Source organism: Chionomys nivalis, chromosome 18 (assembly GCF_950005125.1).
Source record: "Chionomys nivalis chromosome 18, mChiNiv1.1, whole genome shotgun sequence".
Classification (NCBI taxonomy): Eukaryota; Metazoa; Chordata; class Mammalia; order Rodentia; family Cricetidae; genus Chionomys; species Chionomys nivalis.
This window is the reverse complement of record NC_080103.1, coordinates 9,733,855-9,761,018: the sequence shown is the minus strand read 5'-3', so window position 1 is coordinate 9,761,018 and position 27,164 is coordinate 9,733,855. Positions and strand designations below refer to the sequence as shown.

The 27,164-nt window shown below is 44.4% G+C and overlaps 2 protein-coding genes across 5 annotated transcripts in view; both read right to left on the bottom strand.

Moving 5' to 3' along the window:
• Window positions 1-12,675: 12,675 nt before the first annotated feature.
• Ctsk (cathepsin K) lies at window positions 12,676-23,629 on the bottom strand. Of its 2 annotated transcripts, none has more exons than XM_057794189.1 (8): window positions 21,974-23,629; window positions 20,393-20,573; window positions 19,843-19,965; window positions 19,603-19,761; window positions 18,459-18,677; window positions 14,836-15,001; window positions 14,601-14,706; window positions 12,676-13,141 (listed from the first exon to the last, which is right to left on the bottom strand). In XM_057794189.1, exons 2-8 carry the CDS (start codon window positions 20,543-20,545, stop codon window positions 13,042-13,044), a joined length of 1,026 nt encoding a protein of 341 aa, XP_057650172.1. In that variant the 5' UTR covers window positions 20,546-20,573; window positions 21,974-23,629; the 3' UTR covers window positions 12,676-13,041. The 2 variants fall into 2 exon arrangements, with proteins under 2 accessions (XP_057650172.1, XP_057650173.1); XM_057794190.1 differs by having other exon boundaries at window positions 20,393-20,513.
• A 110-nt stretch (window positions 23,630-23,739) lies between these two features.
• The window catches only part of Arnt (aryl hydrocarbon receptor nuclear translocator), a 66,667-nt gene continuing 63,242 nt past the window's right edge, over window positions 23,740-27,164 (bottom strand). For all 3 annotated transcript variants that reach the window (XM_057794186.1, XM_057794188.1, XM_057794187.1), the window contains 2 exons: window positions 26,430-26,596; window positions 23,740-25,578 (listed from right to left, as the gene is read on the bottom strand). In XM_057794186.1, coding sequence (XP_057650169.1) covers window positions 25,489-25,578; window positions 26,430-26,596 — 257 coding nt within the window. In that variant the 3' untranslated portion in view covers window positions 23,740-25,488. The remainder of the gene's footprint in view (window positions 25,579-26,429; window positions 26,597-27,164) is intronic.

Here is a 27,164-nt window from a genome sequence, read left to right as displayed (position 1 = left end):
TTACTTATTTGAGACCAGGGCTCACTCTTACCCCAGCCTGGGCTCCCTGTCTCAGTCTCTTAAGGGTTGAGATTACAAGCAGGAGACAGTATGCCTGATTTGAATCAACTGTGTGTGTGTGGTCGTGGGGATTGCACTGATGGGGGCCAGAGGAGGACACCAAGTTCGTCCTTTTCCTTGAAGACAGGTTCTTTCTCTGAGCCCAGAGCTAGGCTGGGAGCCAGCATGCCCCAGGGATTTGTCTGTCTCTGCCCTGTTGTTCTGGGTTCTGCTCCCCGCCTGGGTTTTCCCGTGGGGCTGATGATTTGAATTCAGGTTCTCACCTTTGTGTAGCAAATGCTCCTCCTGCTTTTAAGACTCCTCCCCACAAAATGCCCACTCTTGAGCATCATACTCAATTTGGAGCAGGTTTTCCTGTGAGCCCCATCTGTGCAGAAGCCATGCTCTCACCGGCCTTGTGCCCTGCCCAGCCATTCTCACCTCTTCCTGGCTTTCTCTATTCCTTGACCTCTGTCTGGAAGATCCTCTTCAAGAACTTTTAGGATGCTGGGCAGTGGTGCATGTGAAGGACTCTTCTCTGTCATTTTCACCCCAGCCTAAGACATCTTTATTGGGATCAGACCACAAAAGATCACAAAGAAGACCTTGATTTGGTACATCAGTTGGTCTCTGCAGATTGAAGATCTGGTGATAAACCTCCATGACAGCAGAATATCTTCTCATCCACGATGGCTGCTATTGGTAGGCAGTTAAAACAGTCTGTGAACGTTTTCCATAGTTTAATGTTGTATCCCCTTTTGCATTCATTGTAAAATCCGTAGATTCTGTTGATGCTGGCACACTCAAGGTTCCCTCTGAGAAGGAAAAAAGTTCTCGGGATACTTGATTTTGTAGGCTAGCAAGAGGCAGATCATCTCCAGTGACTGCTTGCCCCTGTCCACATGTGCCTCCTGTAATTTCTCCTCAACAATCAACAATTCCTTTTCCTCTTCAGCTATTAATTCTCTGGGACTATTTAAGTCCTTATCACCAGCTAAAGTTTTATTCAAATGAACTATTAGGTCAGGTGTTATCCTAACAGCCGGTTGTAGACTGGAGATGTCTCCCAATAATCTTTGAAAGTCTTTAAGAGTCTGCAACTGGTCTCTCCTAATTTGTGCCTTTTGTGTTCTCATCTTCTGCAAACCTATTCTGTAACCTAGGTAATTAACAGAATCTCCTCTTTGAATCTTTTCAGGAGCAATTTGTAATCCCCATTTAGGCAAAACTTTCTTTACTTTTTCAAACATCCTTTCTAAAGTATCTGTGTTTGAATAATACAACAAAATGTCATCCATGTAATGGTAAATTATAGACTTAGGAAATTGCTTACATATTATTTCCAATGGCTGACTGACAAAGTATTGGCACAGGGTGGGGCTATTGAGCATTCCCTGCAGGAGGATAGTCCATTGATATCTCCTAGTAGGGTGAGAATTATTATAAGTAGGCACTATGAAGGCAAATTTTTCTCTAACCTTTTCTTGTAAAAGCATAGTGAAGAAACAATAACTATGAGAGGCCATCCCTTTGGTAATAGAGAAGGCAGAAGAATTCCAGATTGTAGAGGGCCCATAGGTTGAATAACCTTGTTGACAGCTCTAAGATCTGTCACCATTCTCCATTTTTCAGATTTCTTTTTAACAACAAATGCAGGAGAATTCAAGGGCTGGTAGATTCTTCAATATGTCGAGCATCTAGTTGCTCTTGTACCAGCTGTTGTACAGCCTGCAGCTTTTCTTCAGCTAGAGGCCACTGTTTAACCCATATTGGTTTCCCAGTTAACCATTTTAAAGGCAGGGCTGTTAGTACCTCTGAAGGTTTATCAATTGCTTTGTGTTCTTGTACAGCCCAAATGGCTGGTGACTGTCATCTATAATCCAAATTCTGAAGTTAAGATACCTTTATAATATGCATGCTGGTTTAGATTAGCAGACCATACAACGAAATGTCTCTCTGTACTTAGCTCCTTCACAGTCAAAAAATTCAAAGAAAACACAATAATATTCATAATCCAGACTCTCTGTGTATAGTCCATCTTTATGTGGTTTATTTTTCTTTACTCCTTTTAATTTATGACTATCTGTACTCTGTCTCTTTAAAGACTTACTTTTTAAAAACAATTTACTTCTTTTCCAATCCTCTATACTCTTTTTCTTCTCTCTCCCAAGCCTACATATATTTATCCAACACTATGACCCATTTAGATGTCTTTTCCATCTGGATTTGTCTTTATTGCATATATGTAATTCTTTTCTGTCCTGAAGAGCTTTTAAAATGGTAAGCAGCTTGGTTGCAGCGACCCTGGGTGCTGGCTCTGCCTCTCTCTTTCTTTCTTTCTTTCTTTCTTTCTTTCTTTCTTTCTTTCTTTCTTTCTTTCTTTCTTTCTTTCTTTCTTATGTATACAATATTCTGTCTGTGTGTATGTTGTTCACACGCCAGAAGAGGGCACCAGACCTCATTACAGATGGTTGTGAGCCACCATGTGGTTGCTGGGAACTGAACTCAGGACCTTTGGAAGAGCAGGCAATGCTTTTAACCTCTGAGCCATCTCTCCAGCCCCTCTCTCCACTTTCAAAATGGTGGAGGTACCATTATTGCCAGCTCTGGGGTCACCAGGTAGGAGCTACACTCGGCACTTTAACTCTGAGAATGGGCATGCAGTACATAAACACTTTTTATCTGAGTAATAGCTAAATCTGCCATGCAGAGCTCTGCACAGCCTGGAAACATCTTTGTGTATGGTGGTGGGAATCCGCCATGCTCTCCTGCCTGTGCAAGCCTTGTAGACCTGATTCTGCCACCTGCCCAGGTGGGGAGCTCTGAGCCATGGGCATAGTCTCAGCTACTTTCCTCCTGACCCCGAGAGGGTACAACAAACACCTGGGTCCCAAGTAAAATGCTCCATAGCTGGAGTTTGTGCTGGCAGCATGGCCCAGGAAGCCATGTTTGAAAACCATGCAGCTTTTTTTCTGCTATGGCTGAATCAGGAAAACCTCCCTTAAGGGAGCCTGGGAAATGAGGCTAAACTTTATTTTTCTGTGTCTATAGTTCCTTTTCAAGCCTTTTTAGGTTATACATGGATTTAGTCTACCACATTGCATGCCAAATGTAGTGGGAGGCTGCTTGTTGGTTCCCAGCTAGGTTAGATCCAAAATAATCACACAGAAACTGTATTAGTTAAATCACTGCTTGGCCCATTAGCTCTAGCTTCTTACTGGCTAACTCTTACACATAAATTTAACCCATTTCTATGAATCTATATATTGCCACATGGCAGTGGCTTACTGGCAAAATTTTGGCATGTCTGACTCTGGCAGCAGCTCCATAGCTTCTCCCTGACTCTGCCTTTCTTTCTCCCAGCATACAGCCTAGTTTTCCCCACCTAGTTCTGTTCTTCCCTGCCATAGGCTCAAAACAGTTCTTTATTAATTAACCAATGAAAACAACACATAGACAGAAGGACCTCCCACACCACTTCCCCTTTTCTGTTTAAACAAAAAGGAAGGCTTTAATTTTAACATAGTAAAATTACATATAACAAAACATATGTCAAGCAAGAATTACAGTTACAATATTTATATCTACTTTATCTTTTATCATAACTAAGGAAAACTATAACTATAATAATAAATTCTTCAACTCCATCAAAGACTCCAGAAGGATATAATATTACCTAAGTAAACAGGAAGTACATTGTAAGCGACTTCTAAAACTCTAGAATTGACAGAGACATCTCACTACCTGGACAGTCACCCAAAATTCTTCTGTACTGTTGGGGCATCCATCTTCAGCTCACAGGCCTATAGCATCTGGCAGGCTTTTCCATGAAGTAGGAAATTTCAAAGACAGTTCCACCTATATTGGCAGTTTGTCCGTCACATTTTTCTGTGTCCTGCAGAATGTCTGGCAGACTCTTCCATGAAGCAGGAACCCTGAAGGATCATCTTACCTTTAGGCAAGTTCAGCAGTCATTTCTCTGTGGGTCCTGCATGTCCAGTTCATATAGCATACCACCAAGCAGTCCAGGCAAGAGCAATTTCTTGCCCCAATGACTAACAAACTCCACAAGGAGCCTCTTCAATGCCCATCTTTCTCTTGAAGTAGCTGGTGCTGCCAGGAGCAGATGAGTCTCATTGTCATGAAAAGTCCTAAGTTATTAAAACATTTTAAATGCCATATTTTGAAGGTCTCTGAAAGACTTGAAGAATATCAATCTAACTGAAATATATCTCTATACATCTAGAAAATCTAACTAACATGACTACAAGCTTGACTATTATAGATGATTATCTATTAACCTATATTTTTTAATTATACATTACATTTTAAAAATAAACTACACAATCACAATACCTTAACCAAGAGAAGAAATATACATATAACAAGATTGACCTTAAATTTGTATCAATAAACCAAGATCTATACCAATGCAAATCTCAATAGCCTATCCCCCTTTAAATGTAAAGAAGCATTTACAAACAATATTTGGGAATATGGGTGTAGTTTTGTCCAAACTTCTTTCTGCTGTTTATTGGGCAAAGTAATTTTTGGGGGTGTTCATGGCAACCTCTCAGGGGGTCGTGGTCTATCAAAACATATTAGCCTGGAATGAATCTACAGGTTTTCATCCGCTGTAGAAACAAAAGAAGAACCTCTTTTCCTTAGAATACCAACGTAAATTACCCATAAATAATAGCTCACAAATATTCACTCTATTACCCACTATTACTATGGTGCAGCAAGCAGATTTAGACTCCTTAGGATAGAATGTTTATTGTATTTCTAATCTTATACTTGATATCTGTTCCTAGTGTATATAGTTTTGTATTGGGTTTGGAACTGTCTTATTTAAACAAAAGAGCTAGGTGTTGTGGGAACGCCTGCTTCTGGAACATTCCGAGGCAGCAAATTGGACTTTGTATACCAGATCTCCCCAGAAATGGTGCACACCAGCCACTCCAGGACCATCCAACTAGAGCGATGGGAAGAAAGGAGAGAGGCAGGCCGCTTGAAGGCTGGCGCCTTGTCGCTGAGGAAACACTCTCCCGATGGCTGGGAGGGAGAAATGAAAGGAGAAAGGGGAAGCACGGCCCAGCCACAGCCTGTCCTCTCTGCCCTGACACGGCCTGTCCTCTCTGCCCAGACACGGCCTGTTCTCTCTGCCCACACATGGCCTGTTCTCTCTGCCCAGACAACACAGCCTGTCCTCTCTGCCCAGACACGGCCTGTCCTCTCTGCCCAGACACGGACTGTTCTCTGCCCAGACACGGCCTGTCCTCTCTGCCCAGACAACACAGCCTGTCCTCTCTGCCCAGACACGGCCTGTCCTCTCTGTCCAGACACGGCCTGTCCTCTCTGCCCAGACACGGCCTGTCCTCTCTGCCCAGACACGGCCTGTCCTCTCTGCCCTGACACGGCCTGTTCTCTCTGCCCAGACAACACAGCCTGTCCTCTCTGCCCTGACACGGTCTGTCTTCTCTGCCCTGACACGGCCTGTCCTCTGAGTTTGGAAACCATCACCCCTCTGCTTCGTGATCCTGAAACAGCTGCTTCAAGGCCTTCTGAGGAACTGTCTTAATTTTAAAAGGCTCTGAACTTTAGGATGCTGATACAATGGCTGCTTTTTGTCTCCGACTCTACATGATCGAGCTGGGGATTTACAGCAGACAGTATCTTCACAGGAAAACTCACTCACCTACTCTTCCTGCATGGAGCTCACAGAAGCGAGGTGGAAGTGTAAAGGGCTTAGTAAGCAGGAAGGATTTAGGAAGGATAATGGGGGCTGAGGATCTGCACAGTGGGTAAAAGTGTGTCTGTGACAGCAAGGTCCTGAGTCTGAATCCCAGCACCCATGTACCAAGCCAGGAGGAGCTGCATGGTCCTTGTAACGCTGGCATTTCAGGGCGGGGACAGGCAGATCCCAAGAGCTTGCTGACCAGATAGCTTAGCTTCTGGTCCAATGAGATAACCTGTTTTAAAGGAACATGGACAATAAGGACAGAGAAAGGCACTTGATTGATGGAGGAAGGTCATTGGCTAATAAAGAAACTGCCTTGGCCCATTTAATTGGCCAACCTTTAGGTGGGTGGAGTAAACAGAATAGAATGCTGGGAGGAAGAAGAAGTGAGCTCAGATGCAGGGCAGCTCCTCTCAGAGCCAGACGCAATGAAGCAAGCCGCCAGGTCAGACATGCTGAATCTTTCCCGGTAAGACTGGTGTTACACAGATTATTAGAGATGGGTTGATCGGGATATGAGAATTAGCCAGTAAGGGCTAGAGCTAATGGGCCAAGCAGTGTTTAAAAGAATACAGTTTGTGTGTTGTTATTTTGGGGCATAAGCTAGCCAGGTGACCAGGAGCTAGGGCGGCAGGAACTCAGCCCGCAGCTCCCCACAACACTTGATATCATCCCTGCATGTGCATGGAGACATAGCCCCTACACATTACAATCGCATACGTGTAACACACATGTGGTTGGATTTTTCTTTGTGTTGCCAGTGTGGAGACTTATTATTATAAAAGTTTGACCTTAGCTTAGGCTTGTTCCACACTAGTCTTATAATTTAAATTAACCATATTTTTTAAATCTACGTTCTTCCACAAGGGTCGTTACCTCATTTCTTTACTGCCTGTCCTGCTTCCTCTGGTATGGCTATGGTGGCTGGTGACCCCTTCCCAGAGTCCTCTCTCCCCCAAGTCACTCTTCCTGCCTAGCTACTAGCTATTCGGCTCTTTATTAAACCAATCAGAAGGTGCCATAGCAAAGACACATCTTCACAGCGTAATCAGATATTCGGCAACACAAACCCACAGAGTAAATAGAGTAAGTAAATAGAAAGGATAATTGTAATATGCAGTTAGTTGAGGGAGAGTCTCTGCTAAACATTACATTAAATTACGTGGTAATGAATGGCGGGCGGAACGCTCCTATAATCCAAGGACAGTTTTGAGTCTGCGGCCAGCCACAGCTACGTATCAAAGACCCTGTCTCAAAAAACTGAAACGCTACCGTTACCAGACCATTTTAAAAAGTAGACGGCTTTTTACAGTAGTTTTAGGTTCCCAAAAAAGGGGGAGGGATAGAAAGTAGAGTTACAACAAACTTCTTCCCCGCACAACAACACATCCCTCTGTCATTTCCCACCCCCTGCTTTCCTCTTGAGCAGTAACCCGGAGCCCACTGCCTCCCCATCCGTGTGCTCTGTCCCCACGTGTGGAAGCGTGTGGACGGTTTACTAGGCTCACTTCACTTACTCTTTCTCTCTCTCTTTTTTTTTTTTTTTTTTTTTGATTTTTGAGACAGGGTTTCTCCATAGCTTCTTGGTTTCTGTCCTGCTACTAGCTCTTGTAGACCAGGCTGGCCTCGAACTCACTGAGATCCGCCTGCCTCTGCCTCCCGAGTGCTGGGACTAAAGGCGTGCGCCACCACCGCCCGGCTCACTTACTCTTTCTAAAGGTCCAGACATGTGTAGAATAGAGTTCTGTTTGTTTGAGATAGGATTCACCACTTAGCTCAGGCTGACCCGGAACTCACTATTCAGTCCCGGCCAGCCTTGGAATTGCGGCAGTGGTCCTTGCCCCTGCCTCCAGTGCTGGGATTGTAGGTGTGTGCTCCCTTTCCCAGCTCAGCGTTTCTCATGCCTGGATAACACTGACGAAAGCGTATGGAATAGTAATTTACCTTTTATTAGTCATTCATCTGTCTGATGGCTTCTTGTGTTGTAACTTCTGATTATTTTTTAAAAATGCCTCTACGATACAGCTCTCTCTGAATCCCTGCTTTCAAGCGGCTCTGTCTCTTGGAGCGAAATCAGCGGGCCACAGATAATTGAGTGTTTAACTTTCTGAAGACCCACAGACTGCTTTCCGCACTGGCTGAGTCATTTTGCACACCTTCCACTTGTTTGCTTTCTTTTTTCTCGGAGAGTGATAGGGTCTCATCACTAGCCCGGGCAGACTTAGAACTCACTATGTTGAGAATGGCTTTGAACTTGCAGCAATCCTCCTGCCTCAGCCTTCCAAGTGCTGGGACTACACACATGAACCACCATACCTAGGTTTTAGATAGGTTTTCTTTATGTTTGCTTTTATTTTCTCATTTTACTTTTACAGACTTGCTATGTAGCACTGGCTGGCCCAGAACTCACTGTGTAGACCAGGCCTCCACCTTACACTGGTCCTGCCTCTGCCTCCTGAGAGCTGAGATTGCGTGTGTCCTTCCTTGGCCAGCCTTTCTTAGCTCTCTAAAACAGAATTTTGTGGTTTGGTGTGGTTTTGTAATTGCTGTGCTTTATGTTTTTTCATTATTCTTTTGGATGTTACACTTTAGAGTTTTCTTAATTTTATGTTCAGATTATATAACCTCGTGTGTGTGTGTGTGTGTGTGTGTGTGTGTTTGAGACAGGGTTTCTCTGGGCTGTCCTGGGATTTCTCTGCCTGCCTCTGCCTCCCAAGTGCTGGGATTAAAGATTTGTTGCACTAGACCTGTCTGCCTTTTAAATCTTGATATTATGTTCTGCAACTATGTCAAACTCATTTCATTAATTCTGATTTTTTCAATGAATTTCCTATACATAAGGCCTTTCATTCATACATACACACACACCAAATCAACAATAAAAACTAACTAACTAATTAACTAACTAACTAACTAACTAACTAACTAACTAACTAACTAACTAACCAGCACCTTTATTCTATAGATCCATAGACGAAATATGGTGGTCTATGCCTATAATCACAGTGCTGAGGATTACAAGTCTGATGCTGGCCTGGGCTGTAGAGTAAGTTCCAGGGCAGCCTGAGGTAGAGCAAGAGCCTGTGTTAAAATAATAAAAATCCATCCATAGAAACTGTTCCAGGAGCCTAGGGAGATGGTTTAGCAGAAGGGGTTTATTGCTCCATCAGTTTGCATCCCTCTTCTACCCTGAGGTGGCTCCAGAAGATCTGGTGCCCTCTTCTGGCCTCTGAGGACACTGCACTCCCTACCTGCTTCCCCCTACTAATAAAATAACAAATCTTTTTTTAAAGAGCCTCGGGTTCTAGAGATAGGCTCCGCGTCTTAAGGGCCTGGATGGATCTGCTGTGGTCTTGGTCACACAGATAGCGTAGTGGTCATCTGGGCTATCAGCCACCTCTGGTCCAGACAATGCAGATGTCACCTAGACTATTAAGCATCTCCAGTCCTGCCTGGGGGAGCTTGGCGTGACCTGGCTCTACAGGTAGCACAGATCACCTGGTTTTTTATCATCTCCATTCCCAGTTGTCTGGGCAGAAAAAGAGGTTATACATCTCTTCATTGCAAAGACAATCCTGCCTGCACCCGCTTTCCTGAGTGCTTATCTGTGAGGATGAGGGTTTTTGTGCTCCAACAAGTAAAGATGAAGACAGCATTGTATGAGGAGGATGGGAGTGGGAAGGGCAGCTGATAAAGAAACAGCACGTGTGTTCATTGTGTATGGGCACACGCATGCGTATACCACAATATGTGTGTGTAGGTCAGAGGACAAGTTAGAGGAGTCTGCGCCCTCCTTCCACCGTGTAGGTCCTGAGGACCGAACTCAGGACCTCAGGCTTGATGGCAAGTTCCTGTACTTGCTGAACCACCTTGCCAGCCCCGCTGTAGACTTAATAACATCGTGTGGAAAGCTGCTTCCGTTCTGACTTGAAATAACTGACAGTGAAAAGGTACTTTAAGCAACTGAAGGAAAATTTAGACATGGACTAAATAGTAAATGATTTTTAACAATTGTGAGGCCTGGGGAGATAGCTCAGCAGCGGAGACTCTTGCTTTTCTGTAGAGGATCTAAGTTCAGTTCCCAGCTCCCATACCAGGAGGCCCAGAGCTGCTGTACCTCCAGCTGTGCCACTCAGACATCTTCTGAACTCTACGACACACACACAATATACATACTCACACGGACATCTTCTGAACTCTATGACATGCACACACACACACAATATACATACTCACACGGACATCTTCTGAACTCTACGACACGCACACACACACAAATATACATACTCACACAGACATCTTCTGAACTCTGCAACACACAAACACACAAATATACATACCCACAAGTAAAGTTTTGATGTTTTCCTTTTTAAAGCATGGGCAGGGCTGGAGAAATTGCTCAGTGGCTGAGGATTGGCAGAAAACCTGGATTCCGTTCCAGCACCCATATGGAGGTGAAAGACCTGGATAAATCCAGACCCCTCCAGCAGGAAGAGAAGAGCCAAAAATCTAGGGTTGGCTGGTTCAATGACTCTGTTTCAGGAACTAGCTGAAGATAAAGTTAGATTGTAATCTTGAGAATAATCTTGAGAAACAGGGAGTAAACCCCCTTGTGATTATCACTGGTATTTTCAGAATTTTCCAATGATGCCCTCCCTACCTCCTGTGCACTGGCTCCTGTCAATAAACCTCATGTGATTGCAGCAAGGGCGGTCTTTCATGAGTTACTGGGGGGGGGTCATGTTATCCCGAGACTTGAGTGAGAGTCTCCCTACACCGAGGGTCTTTCAGAAGCTCCCAACTGTCTAACTTCAGTTCTGGACAATCCACTGACTTTTTCTGGCCTCCCTGGGTACCAAGTAGGCAAGTAGAACTCACACTGATATGGAAAAAAATAATGTTAACAAAAATTAGCTAGGGCCATGAGTGACGAGTGGTTGTCACCCCAGGGCTAAGGAAGCAGGATAGGCGATTCCCTAATGCCTACTGGCCGCCAGACTCGCCAACTTGGAGAGTTCAATGAGCGACCGTGTAAAAGGAAGGACAACATCTGAGAAATAACATGCCAGGTGGTCCTCTGACTTCCACATACACAAGAACATATGTATATATGTACTCCCGCAAAGCACTAAAAAGACTGACAAATTCATCATTTTAAACTGTCTGTATCAAAAATATCAACTATTGGTTGCAACATTATTCATAACCTATAACGCTGAAAGTCATGTTTGATTAATGGGCGCTAAATAAATAAGTATATCTTCACTTTTCTTTACATTTACTCATTCATCGTGTATGTGTGTGAGTTAGACAACTAGTAGGCATCAGCTCTCTTATTCCATCATGGGGGTCTCAAGGTTAGCATCTGAATCATCAGGCATGGTGGCAAGAGCTCTACCCCAACTCAACTCACTGGCCCTGCGCATTCCACAGTGGAATTCATTGCACCTACAAAAATAATTATGTCTCTGGATCAAGATATTTTTTCTTTTTTTTTTTTTTGTTTTTTCGAGACAGGGTTTCTCTGTAGCTTTGGTGCCCGTCCCGGAATTAGCCAGGCTGGCCTCGAACTCCCAGAGATCCACCTGCCTCTGCCTCCCGAGTGCTGGGATTAAAGGTGTGCGCCACCACCACCTGGCTAAAACTGTATGTTTTTTGAGACAGTCTTGCTATGATATACAGTTAGGCTTTGAATCCCTGGGCGTAAGTAATTCTCTTGCTTCGCCTTTCAAAGAGTTAAAACTGCAGGACATGGCAAGACCACACGTGGCAGTCTATGACATTCTCAAAGTCAGAACTAATTTTTTTCATCCTTCTAGGTTTAAGTATAGCTTTCCACATGTCCACATATTTTCGGGTGGATAGGTTTAAGATAGGATCTCACTGGCTGTCTTGGGACTCAATATATAGAAGGGGCTGGGCTCAAATTCACAGAGGTCCACAGATTAAAGGCATATGCTACTCCAAAAATACCTGGCATGGGGAGGGTTTACCAAGAATGAAATAAGAGTTATGACATGGGAGAGGCTCAGAGGTTGAGAGCACTGACTGCTCTTCCAAAGGACGTAAGTTTGACTCTCAGCATCCACACTCCAGTCCCAGGAGATCTGACACCCTCTTCTGGCCTGTGTGGGCACCCGGCATGCACACGGCACACAGACATACATGCAGATATAACATCATATATATATCAAATAATTCAAATGTATAATTTTTTGTTTTGTTTTGTTTTGTTTTTCAAGACAGAGTTCTCTGTGTAGCCCTGTCTATCCTGGACTCTATCTGTAGATCAGGCTGGGCTTGAACTCAAAGATCCACCTGCCTCTACCTCCTGAGTGCTGGGATTAAAAGCATGCACCACCACCAACTGACTAAATTTAAAAACCACCGGTCTAGCAGCGACACATCCTAAAATCTGTTACTAAAGCACTGCACAAGACCATAAAGCCGTCTCTTGAATCTCTGAGGATCTTGAATCTCAGGCCAGCATATGCTACACGTGACTGGTTTGTTTTTCTTAAAAAGAAAACAAAACTTTGACCAGGAGTTTAGTTTGTGGTCTATCTCAGGTTCATAGTGAGTTTGAGGACAGCCTTATCTAGTTGAGGCTCTATCTCAAAAATAAAATTAAAACAATGTAAGGAAAACTGATTTTTGAAGGTTTAGGTATTCATGTCACTGCTGTGGTCCTCCTGCCTCTGCCTCTCAAGTGCTGGGACCTCGGGAACACACCACCGTGTCCAGCTTCATGGCAGTTTTAAATACTGCGATATCTTCTTGGGTGCACTTAATCCCAGAAATGTGTAGTTTCCATGATACAGTAAGTACTTAATAAATATAGCCTCGTACCATATCCGCTGTGAGTGTGGATACAATGTCATTTATTAAATTGTAAATGAGATACTTTATTTCAAATGCAAAGAAGGAAAAGAACACACATTTCTTATATCATGCAAATATGTCAGAGAATTATGAACAGGTTTGCGAATCTTGGCACTGGAGACGGGGATTTGGGGAGGTCACTCCAGCCTGCTGGAGACCTCCACTGTGTATCTACACAGTATCAGCCCCCAGACAGCAGAACCCAGTGAGTCAGGACCAGATCTCAGCCTCAGAGAACTGGGTGGAGAGAGGGAAAGTTACAGAGGTATCACCAGGAGCACGCCCACTCCAGGGGCGCTTTCTCAGCTCCCTTCCAAATACACCGCTACATGGCACCGTGGAAGAAGGAACAGGAGAACAGGATGTCTTGCCTGGCTGGATCACATCTTGGGGAAACTGGCCAGGTTGGTAATGCCACAGGCGTTGTTTTTATTCCGAGCCAAGAGAATATATCCTTTGTTTCCCCAGCTTTCTCCCCAGCTGTAGAACCAATCGAGAAAAATACTTAGCATCTTATCTATATCGTCCTTAAAACACTGTATTTTACTAGGCACTGATAATATACAAAAAATGAGCAAGTTGGTTTTTTTTTTTTTTTTTTGTAGTTTTTTGAGACAGGGTTCCTATGTAGCTTTGGAGCCTGTCCTGGACCTAGCTCTTATAAACCAGGCTGGCCTCGAACTCAGAGATCTGCGTGCTTCTGCCTCCTGAGCGCTGAGATTAAAGGCTTGCGCCACCGTTGCCCAACTAGAATGCCAATGTTTTTATTTTTCTTTGTTTGTTTTTGTTTTTTTGAGACAGAGTTTCTCTGTGTAGCCCTGGCTGTCCTGGAACTCACCGTGTAGACCAGGCTGATCTCGAACTCACAGAGATCGGCCTGTTTCTGCCTCCCGAGTGCTGGGATTAAGGCGTGAGCCACCAGCACTGGCTGGGTTTTATTTTTAAGGGCGTTATCTCCATTATGTTAACTGATGTGGGAGAACTATTCCCGGGACAGACCCTGGGTAGCCCAGCACTAGCATGCAATCTTCAGACTCAGCTCTCTGTTCCTGGCTGTGGCTGGGATGTGCGGCTTCAGCTCCTGCCGCCGAGACACTGCTGCCACAACTCCAGTGCCCTGAGACCGAGATAAGCCTTGTCCTCCTTATGTAACTTAGAACCCTCTACCACAGCAACCGAAGAAACCAAACCAAGGTCTTACAGATAATTGAGATGGCTGAGTGTGGTGGCGCATGGCTTTAATCCCAGCACCCGGGAGGCAGAGGTGGTCTACGCAGCAAGTTCAGGAAGCCTGTCTCCAGAGGAGGAGGAGAGATGAGGAAGAGGTGGTATTTAAGGCAGAACCTGAAGGATGAACAGACTTGGCATCTGCGGAGATGGGAGGTAAAGGATGTAAAACTGAGGACAGATGGGAAAGGGAGATGTGTTATGACAACGTGGCTAAAAACAGGGTATAAAGCAAATTCAAGTGGGAGACAGATCTGAGGAGGTGAATTAAGATAACATTGAAGAGTTCAGACCATATTGATCTCAAAGCTAACCTGAGACATAGGAGACCCTGTCTCACGAAATCAAAATCCATCGGCCAACCAAACACATTAGGCTGAGTGGCTTTTACTGTCATCTAGGGTGCTTAGCTTTACTCTGGGCGGGGACATTTGGAGTAGAACCGGGTGAGCCAGAGAGAGCGCTGGGAAAGAACTGCTCTCTGTCTGACTTCATCAGCAAAGTCTTCCTGATGGGCTGCACCAGCACGGACACAGCGTCTGCCCGTTGTCTGTGTGCACAAGGAGCAACTGAGCAGTACATACTTTGGACATTCATGTCCACCCATCGCATGGTAAGTTTTGTGGTTATGAACCTGAAGGAAATACTGGGAAGCTGGAGGGGAGGCTCAGCATTACAGAAGGGACAGAGGGACAGCAGTGCTGACTGTTACCTGTTTTTAATTATCCAGTGCTTGTTTCCCTTTTGCACGCCATAGCCCACCACCAACACTGCGTGGTTCACATTCTCACGGTCACAATTTTCATCATAGTACACACCTACGAAACAAACCGGGGATGAGGCCGTGTGGTCCCAGTCAGGGTTTACAACTGAGAACCAGACTTAGCAGATGGCACCGGGACCACGCCCACATCCTAGAAGGGGGCTCCACAGGAAGGGGCTCTCACCTCTGCTGTAAAACTGGAAAGATGTCAAGCTCGCGTCAACTGACACAGAGATAGGCCCCACCCGAGCCACTGCTCTCTTCAGGGCCTTCTCGTTCCCCACAGGAATCTCTCGGTACCCTCTGCATTTAGCTGCCTTTGCTGTTGGGTTGTACATACAACTTTGATCCTGGAAAGAAAATCAAAGGTGGAGAGGACTGTAGTCAATCGACTGGCAATAAGCTGGTAAGAAAGCAAACCAATGTGAGCGGCAATGGACCAGCTGTTGGGTCTTACCATTTTAGAAAACTATGAAAAGAAGCCAGGTTTGGTGATGCACACTGGTAAACCCAGCAATCAAGTGGCAGAGGCAGGAGGACTTCCATGAGTTCAAAGCCAGCCTGGGCTACAGTAGGATCCTGTCTCAAAAACAAAAAACAAAAAATGTGAGGAAAAAAGGTCAAGTAGTTTCCTGCTTTCTCACAAAAATCAGCTCCACAAGAGAAGAGACTGTTTCTCCTGGCAGCTGCGCTGTCTCTCCACAAGAGAAGACTGTTTCTCCTGGCCGCTGCGGTGTCTCTCCACAAGAGAAGACTGTTTCTCCTGGCCACTGCGCTGTCTCTCCACAAGAGAAGACTGTTTCTCCTGGCCACTGCGCTGTCTCTCCACAAGAGAAGACTGTTTCTCCTGGCCGCTGCGGTGTCTCTCCAGCCCTTGCCATCAGCATCTTCTTCTTCTTATTGAGACTGTGTACCATGTAGCAGGCTAGCCTTGAACTCACTACATAGTTATATAGTGATGACCCTAAACTCCTGACCCTCTCTGGCCTCTGTCTCCATGTGCTGGGATTACAAGCATGCCCTACCTCTTCCACCCTGAGAGGCAGTTTTTACTAATGCAGGATATGGAAACATTTTTCAAATAAAAGCTTTTTTTAAATGTAATTATCATCCGCCTGGACAGTATACATAAGGTTCAGGGTGCAGGAAGGTACCAGCTGCTCCTTGGGGAGTTTGCCAACACCAAGTCCAGCTGCAGAGATGGCCTTGATCACTGTATACTACTCAACAATGCTAGTATGGACAAAAGAGTTTAAGCTAAATCTTATGTTTTTATCAGAGACAGAAATAAGTACATAACATGACATGAAAATAAATTAACAGCTAAGTAATTTAACTTCTGATCTTTCAGAACCATGCAAGCTTTGCAGGCCCCACTAACAACACGAGGTCTGTCAAGGTGATGCGCTCTTTATGCAGCTCTCCTACATACTAGACCTTGAGCGCACTAAGGTAGGCTCTGTAAGAGCACATACCTAACACCAACAGTACTGCCAGCATTTGATGTCTAAGGTGACATGACCTACTGCCTCAATTTCTCAAAACCTGTTTGTTCGCTGCCACATGATTCTGGTGTTAAACTTCTCAGATCAACAAGACATTGTTGTGTGGCAACATTCCTGTGAGCTCAGCACGATACAGAGGATCTCAAATTCAGGCTAAGCTTGGCATTGCATGATCTTAAAGAGAAAGAAAGGAAGAAGGAGAGAGAGGGAGAAGAAGAGAGAGAGAGAAAGAGAGAGAGAGAGAGAGAGAGAGAGAACCTTGTGCAAATGAAATATCATATCTACAAAGGAAATGAAGTATCCTGTGAATGGACTTAGTAAGTATCAGGGCCTGGCCTGGCACAGACTTTGACCCACTCAGGAGGCAGAGCGACTGGGTCTGTGTGTACTCAAGCCGGTCTGGACTACAGTCTCAAAGCAAACAAACAAAACTCCAGGCCAAAAAAAAAATTCTCACCAATTTGATGAATGTAGTGCTGGCTAAACCGTTCTAGCCAGACTGGAGGGACCGACCGTTCAGCAGTTAAGACACCTGCTTTTGCAGGGGACCCAGGTGTGGCTCCCAGCACCCACAGGGTGGCTCACAACATCTGTAACTCCAGCTCCAGGGGTCCAATGTCCTTCTGACCTCTGGGGCACCAGGCATACACATGATGGACATGCAATCACTCATACACATAAAATAAAAAACAATCTTCTAAAAAGATGGAAGTTGTCAATTGTTAAGTGACTAATTGCTAGTTCTTTATACTTTTCTCAAATCTATCCTCTAACTGGTGAGTGGGAAATATGTGAAGTAACGTCAGTACATTAACAGGCAATAGGCTAGACTATAGGAGTCTCTCCTTTACTATTTTATTTTGGTTTTTGGTGTTTTGTTCCATCCTCCCCCCATAGAAGAGCTCATGTAGCTCAGGCTGGCTACATTCAGATTCACCATGTAGTTTAGGATGATCTTGAACTCCTAACCCTTGTGTCCCACCCCCAGGTGCTGGATTACAGGCATGCCCCTGGGCTCTCATCCTCAGTCTAAAAGAAGAAACACAGATGGCTGGGGACGTGGCAGTGAATCAGTGGGACTTCGTGTATACTGCAGGCAAACAATTGGACATTATATAGTAAATTTTAAGACACAGACAACTTCAAGCCCAGGTGACTCTGTTCCAAGGTAACAGCATATTATAAAGGTCTTACATGAACACGTGGGAGGAAAGGCTGTGCCAGAAAAGCAGGCTTGGAGGATAAATCTTGTTTGGTGAGATGGCTTAGTAGGTAAAACTCTTGCCGAATAAGCCTGATAACTAGAGCTTGATGCAGAGCCCATGGTGGAAGAAGAGAATCCAGGAAGCTTTTCTCTGGGCTTCACATGCATAAGAAAGCGCGAGCCCACCTTCACATACTGACATGTACCGTCCACACAAATACACACAGTAATGCGTTTTATAAAATCTTGGTTTTTGCTACAGACTGCAGTGTCAATTTGAGCATGTTGTAATATCTCCTTAAAAAGCAAGGATAAGCCAGCCTTTTAAGGAAATACGCCGAGCACACACGTTAGCAGATAGTCGCCAACATCTGTATCACTGGAACTTGCTCCTTTCTGAGGTCTGCATCACAGAGAATTCTATTGCCTACTATCTTATCTACATTAAAAACTCCAGGGGAGCCGGGCGATGGTGGCGCATGCCTTTAATCCCAGCACTCGGGAGGCAGAGGCAGGCGGATCTCTGTGAGTTCGAGACCAGCCTGGTCTACAGAGCTAGTTCCAGGACAGGCTCCAAAGCCACAGAGAAACCCTGTCTCGAAAAACCAAAAAAACAAAAACAAAAACAAAAACTCCAGGGGACTGGTGAGATGCTCAAAGTTTTTCTACATTATGGAAATTTTGGCTTTCTATGGCCATTTTATTAAGAAAGCAGGATAGCCATGTGTGGGACCCAGGCCTGTGATCCCAGCACTTGAAAGCTCGAGGCAAGAGGAGTTCAGGGTCATCCTCAGCTACATAGTAAGTTCAAGGCCAAAATGGACTACCTAAGATCTTGTCTCAAAAAAGGGGGCACCCTAGGATACCTAGTTGTGACTAGCTTGGGATACACAGTAAAATATTGTCTCAAAATTAAAAGATAAAAAGAGAGAAAGGGGGAGGGAGAGGAAGAAAGGAAGGAAGGAAGGAAAGAAGGAGAGAAAGAAAGGAGAGGAGAGAAGAAAAGGAAGGAAAGGCAGCAGTACAGTAACAAGAAACAAGATCGTGCTGGGGGAAGAGTCAGCACAGGGCTCCACCCTGCGGTGGGCGGAGTCTCACCTGCCCCACGTATGGATAAGCATCTTCAGAGTCAATGCCCCCATTCGTCTGCACGTAGCGGAAGGCAGTGGTCATATAGCCGCCCCCACAGCCATAATTCTCAGACACACAATCCACAAGGTTCTGAGGACTCAGATTTAAGAGTTTGCCAGTCTTCTTCTTGAGCTGGCCCTCCAGGGCACCCGCAGAGCTAAAAGCCCAACAGGAACCACAGTCACCCTGAGAGACACACAGAAAAACTGTCAGTCATCACTTCTCACGCCGGGTGCATCTTCCTAGCAGCCTGAAAACATCCGCACGCGAGTGTGCGCTATAAATTCAAGCACAAGCACCACCTTTGTTCTGAGGCCTTGTTAGCTCCCACTGATAACAACTGTGACCACTGCTTCCTTTACAGCTGTGGACCTTCTCCTGGATTCTAACCCTGACTCCACACTAGTGAAGTGACCTTGAGAGGCAGAGGCAAGAGGATCAGGAGTTCAAGGTCAGTCTCAGCCTGAGTGGAGTGGAGGCCAGCCTGGGCAACATGAGATCTTGTCTCAAAAGAAGAGAAAAAGGGAGTGATACCATAGCTAATGAATTGACTCTTGTGAGCACTGAGAGACTCCATTAAATGGAAATCGTAGGAACTCCTTGTGCACAGCAATCTCAGAAATCGTCAGCTATTATTAGTGTTTGCTCTCCTGGACTGTAGAATTTTCTACTCTTTAAGAATGAGAATTTCCTGAGGAGGAAGTCTTGAATCTTTACCAGCTGGACTTGTTTGGCTCTAGGAGAGGGGTGGTGTTTGCTGAATGAGTATTACATCAATTATTCCCCTTACTGATGACATAGCCCTGTACTGTTAAGGTCCTAGGAAAACTGAGATTCTCCTGAAGATAAGAACCTAACACTGCAAAAACCTTTTCTGGGGAAAGATTTTCTATGTCCTAGTAATTACAATTTCAGAATTTATTTTGCACAAATATTTCTACTTGAGCAGGAAAATATATGTGCAACGTGCTTGTTGTGACACTGCAAGTTCTTTAAAGTAGAAAAATCCTAAACATACAAAATAGGTGATGAATTAAATAACAGAACACGCTATATTCTTGTAGCATGAGATATACCACACTTCAGGCCAGACTCACACACAAGAAGGCACCTGATTTTTGACCGGAGTAACATATCCTTTCTTTCGATAGTCGATGGCGTCGGGGGCTCTGCCCTCCCACTCTGGGATGTAGAGAGTGTCATTACTGTGGGACTGAGAGGGTGGTGGTAATCTGAGTCCTGTCATCTTCCGAACCACTTCCTCACTGGTCTGAGACAAGGGAGGAGGTCAAGCATTAGCAAGGATGGGGGCGGGGGACAGTGGGTGGGCCTGGATCTGAGGGCAACTCACCATGTCTCCCAAGTGATTCATGGCCAGTTCATATGTATGGACACCAAGAGAGGCCTCAAGATTATGGATGGAAATATGCTTCAGGTTTTTTTCCCAAATTAAACGCCGAGAGATTTCATCTACCTAAATAGAATAGTCAATAGATCATAGTCATAGTCTGTGTGCAGTTATCTATGTAGGCTTTAGGAGAAAAGATGCACCATAACCAGAAAGTCTGGTCTAGCTAGGGAACAATGGACTCTCAAGAGTACACACGAGAATGTACGCAAAGTTCTCGAGAGACAATAGGATACTAAGACTACTATGAGAAGCATTCCCACATACACACCACACAGCCACGTCTGTGGTGCAGAATACTGGACTCGTGCTATTCCTGAGCCACCCCTCCAGCTAATATATCTGTGCAGCAGATACAGGGCTGAGCACACAAGCCAAAGTCAGCTGGAGTTAGGAAATAGGGACTGCTTGCTGGGGTGAAGCCCGCTATTTGATGGAAGCAGAGGCCTTAGGTCCCAGCCCTCCTACATGCTCCCCTCGCAGGACCAGGCACCTTGCTGTTATACTGCTTCCTGTGGGTCTTCTTCCATAGCTCCCACTGGGTATCCAGCATTTCCTCAGGGTAGAGAGCAAAGCTCAACATGGGTAACAGTAGAAACTTGAACACCCACATCCTGTCAAAGAAATAATTAGGGCAGACTTCCATTGGCAGGAGGTTCACAGGACTAGCCAGCCTGTGGGTGTGGAAATGACGGCAGACACGTTACCAGGAAGGTGGCTTTTAACCTTTCGCGAGCTTTAGAAATACGTTCTTAAAATTACAGAAAATCACACACACATGTATTAATCCTAAGGGATTCATAAACCCAAAAGAAACCACACACACACTCACTCACACACACACACTTTCTTGATTTTCTTGCTTTGTAAGTCTTGGCTATCCTTGAGCTCATTATGTTAGCCAAGATGGTTTTGAATTCAAAGATCTGCCCCCCTTCCACCCTGTGCTGGGATTAAAGGCCTGAGCTACTATGCCCAACCCAAGAATTGCTTCTTTTGAACTACAAGGCTGGCAAACTTGGCTGTATGTGGAAAATAGACAAGGAAGTGCAGGTAATTTTCATGATAAGCAGTAATGGGCGAAGTTGGGGGAGGGTACAAAAACATCTGCTTTCAATTATTGCAATTCAAAATGTCCCACCAACACTGCACACAGGCAACCAGAATGGTAACGGGAAAGGCTCAGCAGCGAACTTCTCCAGTATCCCCATGCACATGCAGTGAATGTGCTCAGAGACAGAGTCCTAACTCAGGAATGCGTCATGCTTTGTTGATGGCATCCTTTCTATCCTGCCAGGAGAGAACAGGACTGATGTGACAGCATTTATCTATGGCATGTTCTCTGTGCCTTCATTTGCCGTATTCATTTCTTCTTTCCTCACTCTCTCCCTCTTTTGGCAGGAAATGGCCCTAATCTTAACCAGATGCCATGGGTTTTCTTTTTTTTTTTCCAGAGACGTGGCTGCTTCACAGGACAAAAGCCTCAGATGCATAAGTGGAAAATGCAGGACAGACAGACAATATTCTGTAATAACCAAGTTCACAGTTCACAGCGTTTTAGGGATTTGCTCTGGCTTCATTAACTTCTTGCATTGGCTTAACTGCACACACTTAATTTAAAAACCATGTCCTGTCACCAGTACAAATACAACTTGTGCAACACTGACTACACTTTTATGTGCTCTTTGCAAAGCAACACAATATGCAGCAGAACATTTAGTGACTGGAATGTTACAGGCTTGGACGTGGCTGTTAACTATTCCTCTTCCTCAGGAGTCAGTTAACCCTTTAGTTAAGCAGAACTCCAGAAAAAAATCCACTTTTGGGGCAAGCTCACAATCCTCTTTCGCTTTTACCAACAACCACATATTCATTCACATACACAATCATACACAGAATCCTAAAGATTTCCAGACAGATTTCATTTAGCCAGAAAATAAACTAAGAAAGGATTATGCTTTTTATTCAGGGAACTTCAGTTATTTGATCCCCAACTCACTATATCTTTCTCTTCTTAAGAGAACCTAACTGGTAGGAATAAGAAGCTAAAAGATCTAGAAGTTAAAAACATTACCTGTGGTCGAGAATCTGTTGTCTAGGCTCCTTTCAGACAGGAAGTGTGGCTACTGTGAGCAGAAGACTAAGGGTGCTAGATTTATCCACCAGGATTGCGGAAGTCAACTCCAGCGGTGGCTGGAAAATTTGGATAAGGGAGGGAGGCAGGGATAGGATGAGAGAGGGGGGTTAGGGAGGAAGGATGAACACACATTTGCACAATGTTCCTGAGAGCTGCTAAATGTTCTGTTTCATCTGACTGTCTTTGGGGGGAAAATAAGACAGCATATTACTCAAACTGAGGCTTTGGAGAGGAAATGAAAGGACACAGCCCTAGCTGTCTCCATCCTTCCTCAAATGTCTTCTTGGAGAATTCCATCTTTTTCTACCCTTGCAGTCATGGACCAACCCCCTTACCCTGAACCATTTTCAACTTTGTGTCAGATCTTCTGAGATGACAGCAGGCACAGAGCAGTGTATGAGCACACGGAGGGGAAGGGGGCACCAGAGCTAGACTAGAGTAACATGTGGCATACAAGGCTCCAATTTAAACATTTAAAAAATTCTGTGACTCCTGGCTAGTGTTACTGCTTCTGGGAGGGAGCAGCTGCTCTAACCCACATGGCTGTGCACAAAGTCAGGGTGGAATGGGGTAGAAGCGGTCAGGAAGTTGAGTGCGTGTGGTGGTGCACACACTCAAGAAGCTGAAGTAAAATCAAAGCTGGCTGTGGGCACACCTTTCCCCCTGGCACAGGTTCTCTGTGAGGTCAGGCCAGGCCAGTCTACAGAGTGAGTCTGAAGTCAGTCAGGGTGATACAGCGAGATGCTGTCTCTAAATAAATAAGAGCAGACTCACAAGTTCAAGCCCACCCTAGATCCTGTCGAAAACTGAAAAGTTAAAAAAAGATTGAGGAACATAACTCAGTGGTGGTGTGCTTGCCAAACAGTATGAGGCCCAGGGCTCAGCGGCCACAGCACTAAGAAAGCAACCCAATGTAGCACCTTATTATTTACAACACCGGAATCAACATTAACAGGCTGATGGACACACGTGACTCTACTGTCAAACTCTCAGATGGGAGGATCTGATGAGCACTGCATCTCAATTATAAAACCCAACTAGACCCAGTCACAAGACCTTCTCCAAATGCTTCTCCAAAACCCATGCATGTGGCAGATCATAAGACTCTAGCTCAGCCAACCATAACCCTAAACTCCATTTCTTTCTATAAACAGATGTGAGAAATTAGAAAATGAGGGATCCTGAAATAAAAAGGATATTACCACAAATCTAGATTCCGTTTCAAGCTGGATTCCTCACGTAGACCCCAATTCCAGAGCCCAGGTTTGCCTTTGGATTTCAAGGCAAACCATGAATGTAGAGGGAGCCCAGATCCATATTCGAACAGTTTATCACTGACAATTCCCTCATTTCTCTAACCACCTTCAAACTGGGAGGACATACGGGGGAAAAGACATTCAGATGTCCCCCAGTGGCTTCAAGTTCCAAGAGCTCTTCCCAGCAACTTCTAAGAGACTAGACAGCCCCCACTCCCAGAGTGTGACTACTGACATTACTCACAATGTGTCAGGATCAGGAGGTAAGTGAGGAACAGGGGGCTGAGTGATCAGGGCCCTATGATCTCTAATTCCCGAAATCAACTCAACTATGCTTTATGTTTATGTGTCTGGAGTCCAATTAGGGATTCTTTTAGTTGCGCATGTCTGTTATTTATGAGTTGGAAGGGGATAATGAAGCCGCAAACAACATCACACAACACAATAAACTTTATAAAAGAAAAATACTTTGTTTTAAAATCTTTGCTACATGTCATTATTTTTGCCACTGTAAGGCTTAGCACAGATGGCTAACAAGAAAAAACAATCAAAAATAAAACCCTGAAGGAAAAGCAGAACAAAACCCTCAGAGTAGCTTCTCCCTCCCGCCCCTTCTTCAAAAGCCCTGTAATAACTGTACATTATAGTTCAGATCACATTTAAAAACAAGCTGATTATTAAAAAAAACAAATATTTCATTGGAAACTCAACTTTTTGGTTCTGTAAATTGTGATATAAATATATATGATACTGTATGTGTGCATATAGAATAAAAAAATAGCCTCCTTTTCCACTCTATTGCCTGGCACCAGACTGAAGAGAAACGGAGGGAAACTTAGTACACAACAATTCCTCAGCCTCGCCACGAGCCTCTCCATCCGGGCTCCTTACCCTATGAATACACTTAATACATCTTTTCTGTATTAGTTTAATCTTTCACTTATATACTGACAGGAGTCAGTAAAAAGAAGAAAGAAAAAGGCTACTGATACGTGAGACGCACCTGAGGACAGGAAAGGGTGAAGGCAGTAGCTTGTATCTGCGTTTCTATGGCTGTGATTATCAAGTGATCCTGTGCAGATTTGAGTCCGGACTCAACAACACATTGACTCACATTTATTCCAAAGCAAAGCCCAAATCCAGGTTTGGAGAGGGAGCAAAGGGCAGACTTCAGGAAGACCTACACGTGCTTCTGACAACAGGAAGGAGAGGCTAGTGTGTAGCAGGGCTTTCTATTTGGTTTATACCCTCGTCACTCAGCTGATCCAAGAAGTTGAGCTTCCATGCGGAAATAACCTCTCCAGAACATGTGTGACTCTGACAGAAAAATGCAGCATTAACTTATGGGCAAGTCTGAGATTTCTGACAGTGTTTATCTGGCCAGCCTATTTTGATCTGCAGATCTTCCACATAAATTGAGAGCACCAAAGAGGAGTAATCCAGCTTGATCATTAATGTGTTCTGTACAAACAGAAGACTGTACATTGGCCTAAAGTTCCATTTTGGCTGGGCATTGGTTTAAGTGCAGCAAAGACTTCATTTAAATACTCTTTGGCTGCAATACTAAACACAAAAATACCTGGAAAAATTACCTTTTTAGGACTCTTTGAAGACCAAGCAGAAAGACAAAGAACATCTGGGACAAACTTTGCATATACTCCCTAACAGGGAGGAAGGACACGACAGAGGGGCTCAGATACACACATACATACACACGCGCACACACACACACACTCTTTCATGTTCCTTTCCAGGGGATTGTTCACCTCCTAAAGCTCCACATATACCTATGAATTTTCATGATCCTTGGTTATGAGGATGTTTCTTTCTCTTCTCCTCCATTCTATTCAGAGTTTCTATTCAAAACAAGCCACAGTCTCCAAGGCAATTAGTGCTGTCAGGTTCTTCTATTCTGCCCCTTGACTCAGGCAAACACCACTTCTGTGCCACTTCTGGTGAGAAGACGTAAGGACAAGACTTCCAACCTCACCCGTCTTCAGATTTTCAGAGGACCCTAAAAGCCTGGGAATTCATTACATTTCTTCTATAAATGTTACTTCAGAGTCAAGGGGTGAAGGGGGGTACATATCAGGGGTGAGGGAAGGGAAGGGAGAGGAACTTTTATTCTGTTTACAAAAGATTTGCTTTTAAAAACAAACAGTGATTTCCCCCGCCCTTATCCTCACCCCAATAGTTCTATTCTGAAAAGGGGGGAAACATAGTTAGATCAGGAAATTCTTCATTGTTGTAGCTGTTGCTCTGGTCTCCCAGCATGGACAACATTTCCTAATGAAGAAAAAGATTAGAATTGGGTCACACACCCTTACTTTTATTGTGTCCCCTCAACATTCCCTGCCCACCATTCTTGACCTGCAGAAGCCTCGGCTCACAGCTTTTTTCCTAGTCCTGTCTCCATCTTCCTCCTATAGTTCCTTTATTTTTCTTGTTTCTAGGCCTTGATATTTTCTTTCTTTTCTAATTGTTCTGTGCGCTGGTGTTTGTCTGCATGTGTGTCTGTTTGAAGGTGCTGGAGGTACACACAGTGGTGAGCCGCCATGTAGGTGCTAGGAATTGAACCCAGGCCTCCTAGAAGAGCAGCCAGTGCCCTTTACAGCTAAGTCATGTCTCCAGCCCCACTTGGTATTTTCAAAGGAAGAAAATATGCATGCCAACATTTCACTTAACCCCTACAGTCATGTCTGAAATGTATCTCATCAATTTGTTTCCGACCAAACCCTATTTTGTCTTCTTTTTGCTGTGTTTTTGACTAGTTTATTCTCTGCCTAAGATTATCCCATTCAATCTTGTAGCACCCCTCAGGGGAAAACAAATATTTATAGCTATAATCAGTATGTTCTATGTAGTGTACTTTTAAATTATCCTATTTAAATCCAAAGCTACTTTGAGATGTAGATCTCTGTACATGAAATAAAATAACTTATCTTTACACGGTGCTTCACATCAGTAATTCTGGTCTGAACGAGTGTGTTCATAATGATCATGACAATTACTGACATTCATCCCTAGTTTCCTGTCTTCCCTTCTGCTCATCTCCTCGTATGACCCCAATCAGTACCATGTCTGCTCCCTTCTATCTCTCCTCCCCGACTCTCTCTCCGAAGTATGAATCTACTCACCTGGAAGACCTCAGGCTGGCTAGATGGTTGCGCTGACGCTGGCTGAACATGTTGCTCGTTGGAACTGGACCGATGATGGGGCTGCTGGCTCTGCCACTGTGGCCAGACACCCACACCCTCTGCTGTCCTGGTCTGGAACTGTCCTGAAGTCTGTCCACTCTCAGGAGCTAGAAATATAGTTAAGGATAAACATCTTGAATCTATTAATTTCAATGGAGAAGAGAAACCAGCACACAGCTACATAAAACTTAGTAATTTTATATATGATACCTTCTGCCCGTCTAGCTGCTAACCAATGCCTCTACTTCAAAGACCAGTCTCAAATTAAGTTTCATTCTCGAGACAGCATTTCTAAAGAATTCTGTTAATTTAAATATGCATTCCATTAAGTATATGTGGGTTTTGTAGTACTAGTGTTGTAAATTTTACAATAACTTTTTATAAAGGTTTTAAAAGTTTATTATTGTTTTGTGTTTGGTGCATGTGAGCGTATGTGCTGTGGCTCCCGATGGTCAGAAGACAGCATGGTGGAGTCAGCTTGCTCCTGTACACGGGCTCTGGGGAAGCACTTCGCTCAATGGGCCATTTCAACATCCTCTCTGCAAGGTTTTTAATTTCAAACAGACTGGGACTTTGCATTTCCTTTATAACTAGGTCAGCACATCAAGGACACAGGGAAACAATTCTAACCACCAAATCCTCCTTCTTTAGTAGTTTGGTTTTCTTGTTATCTTC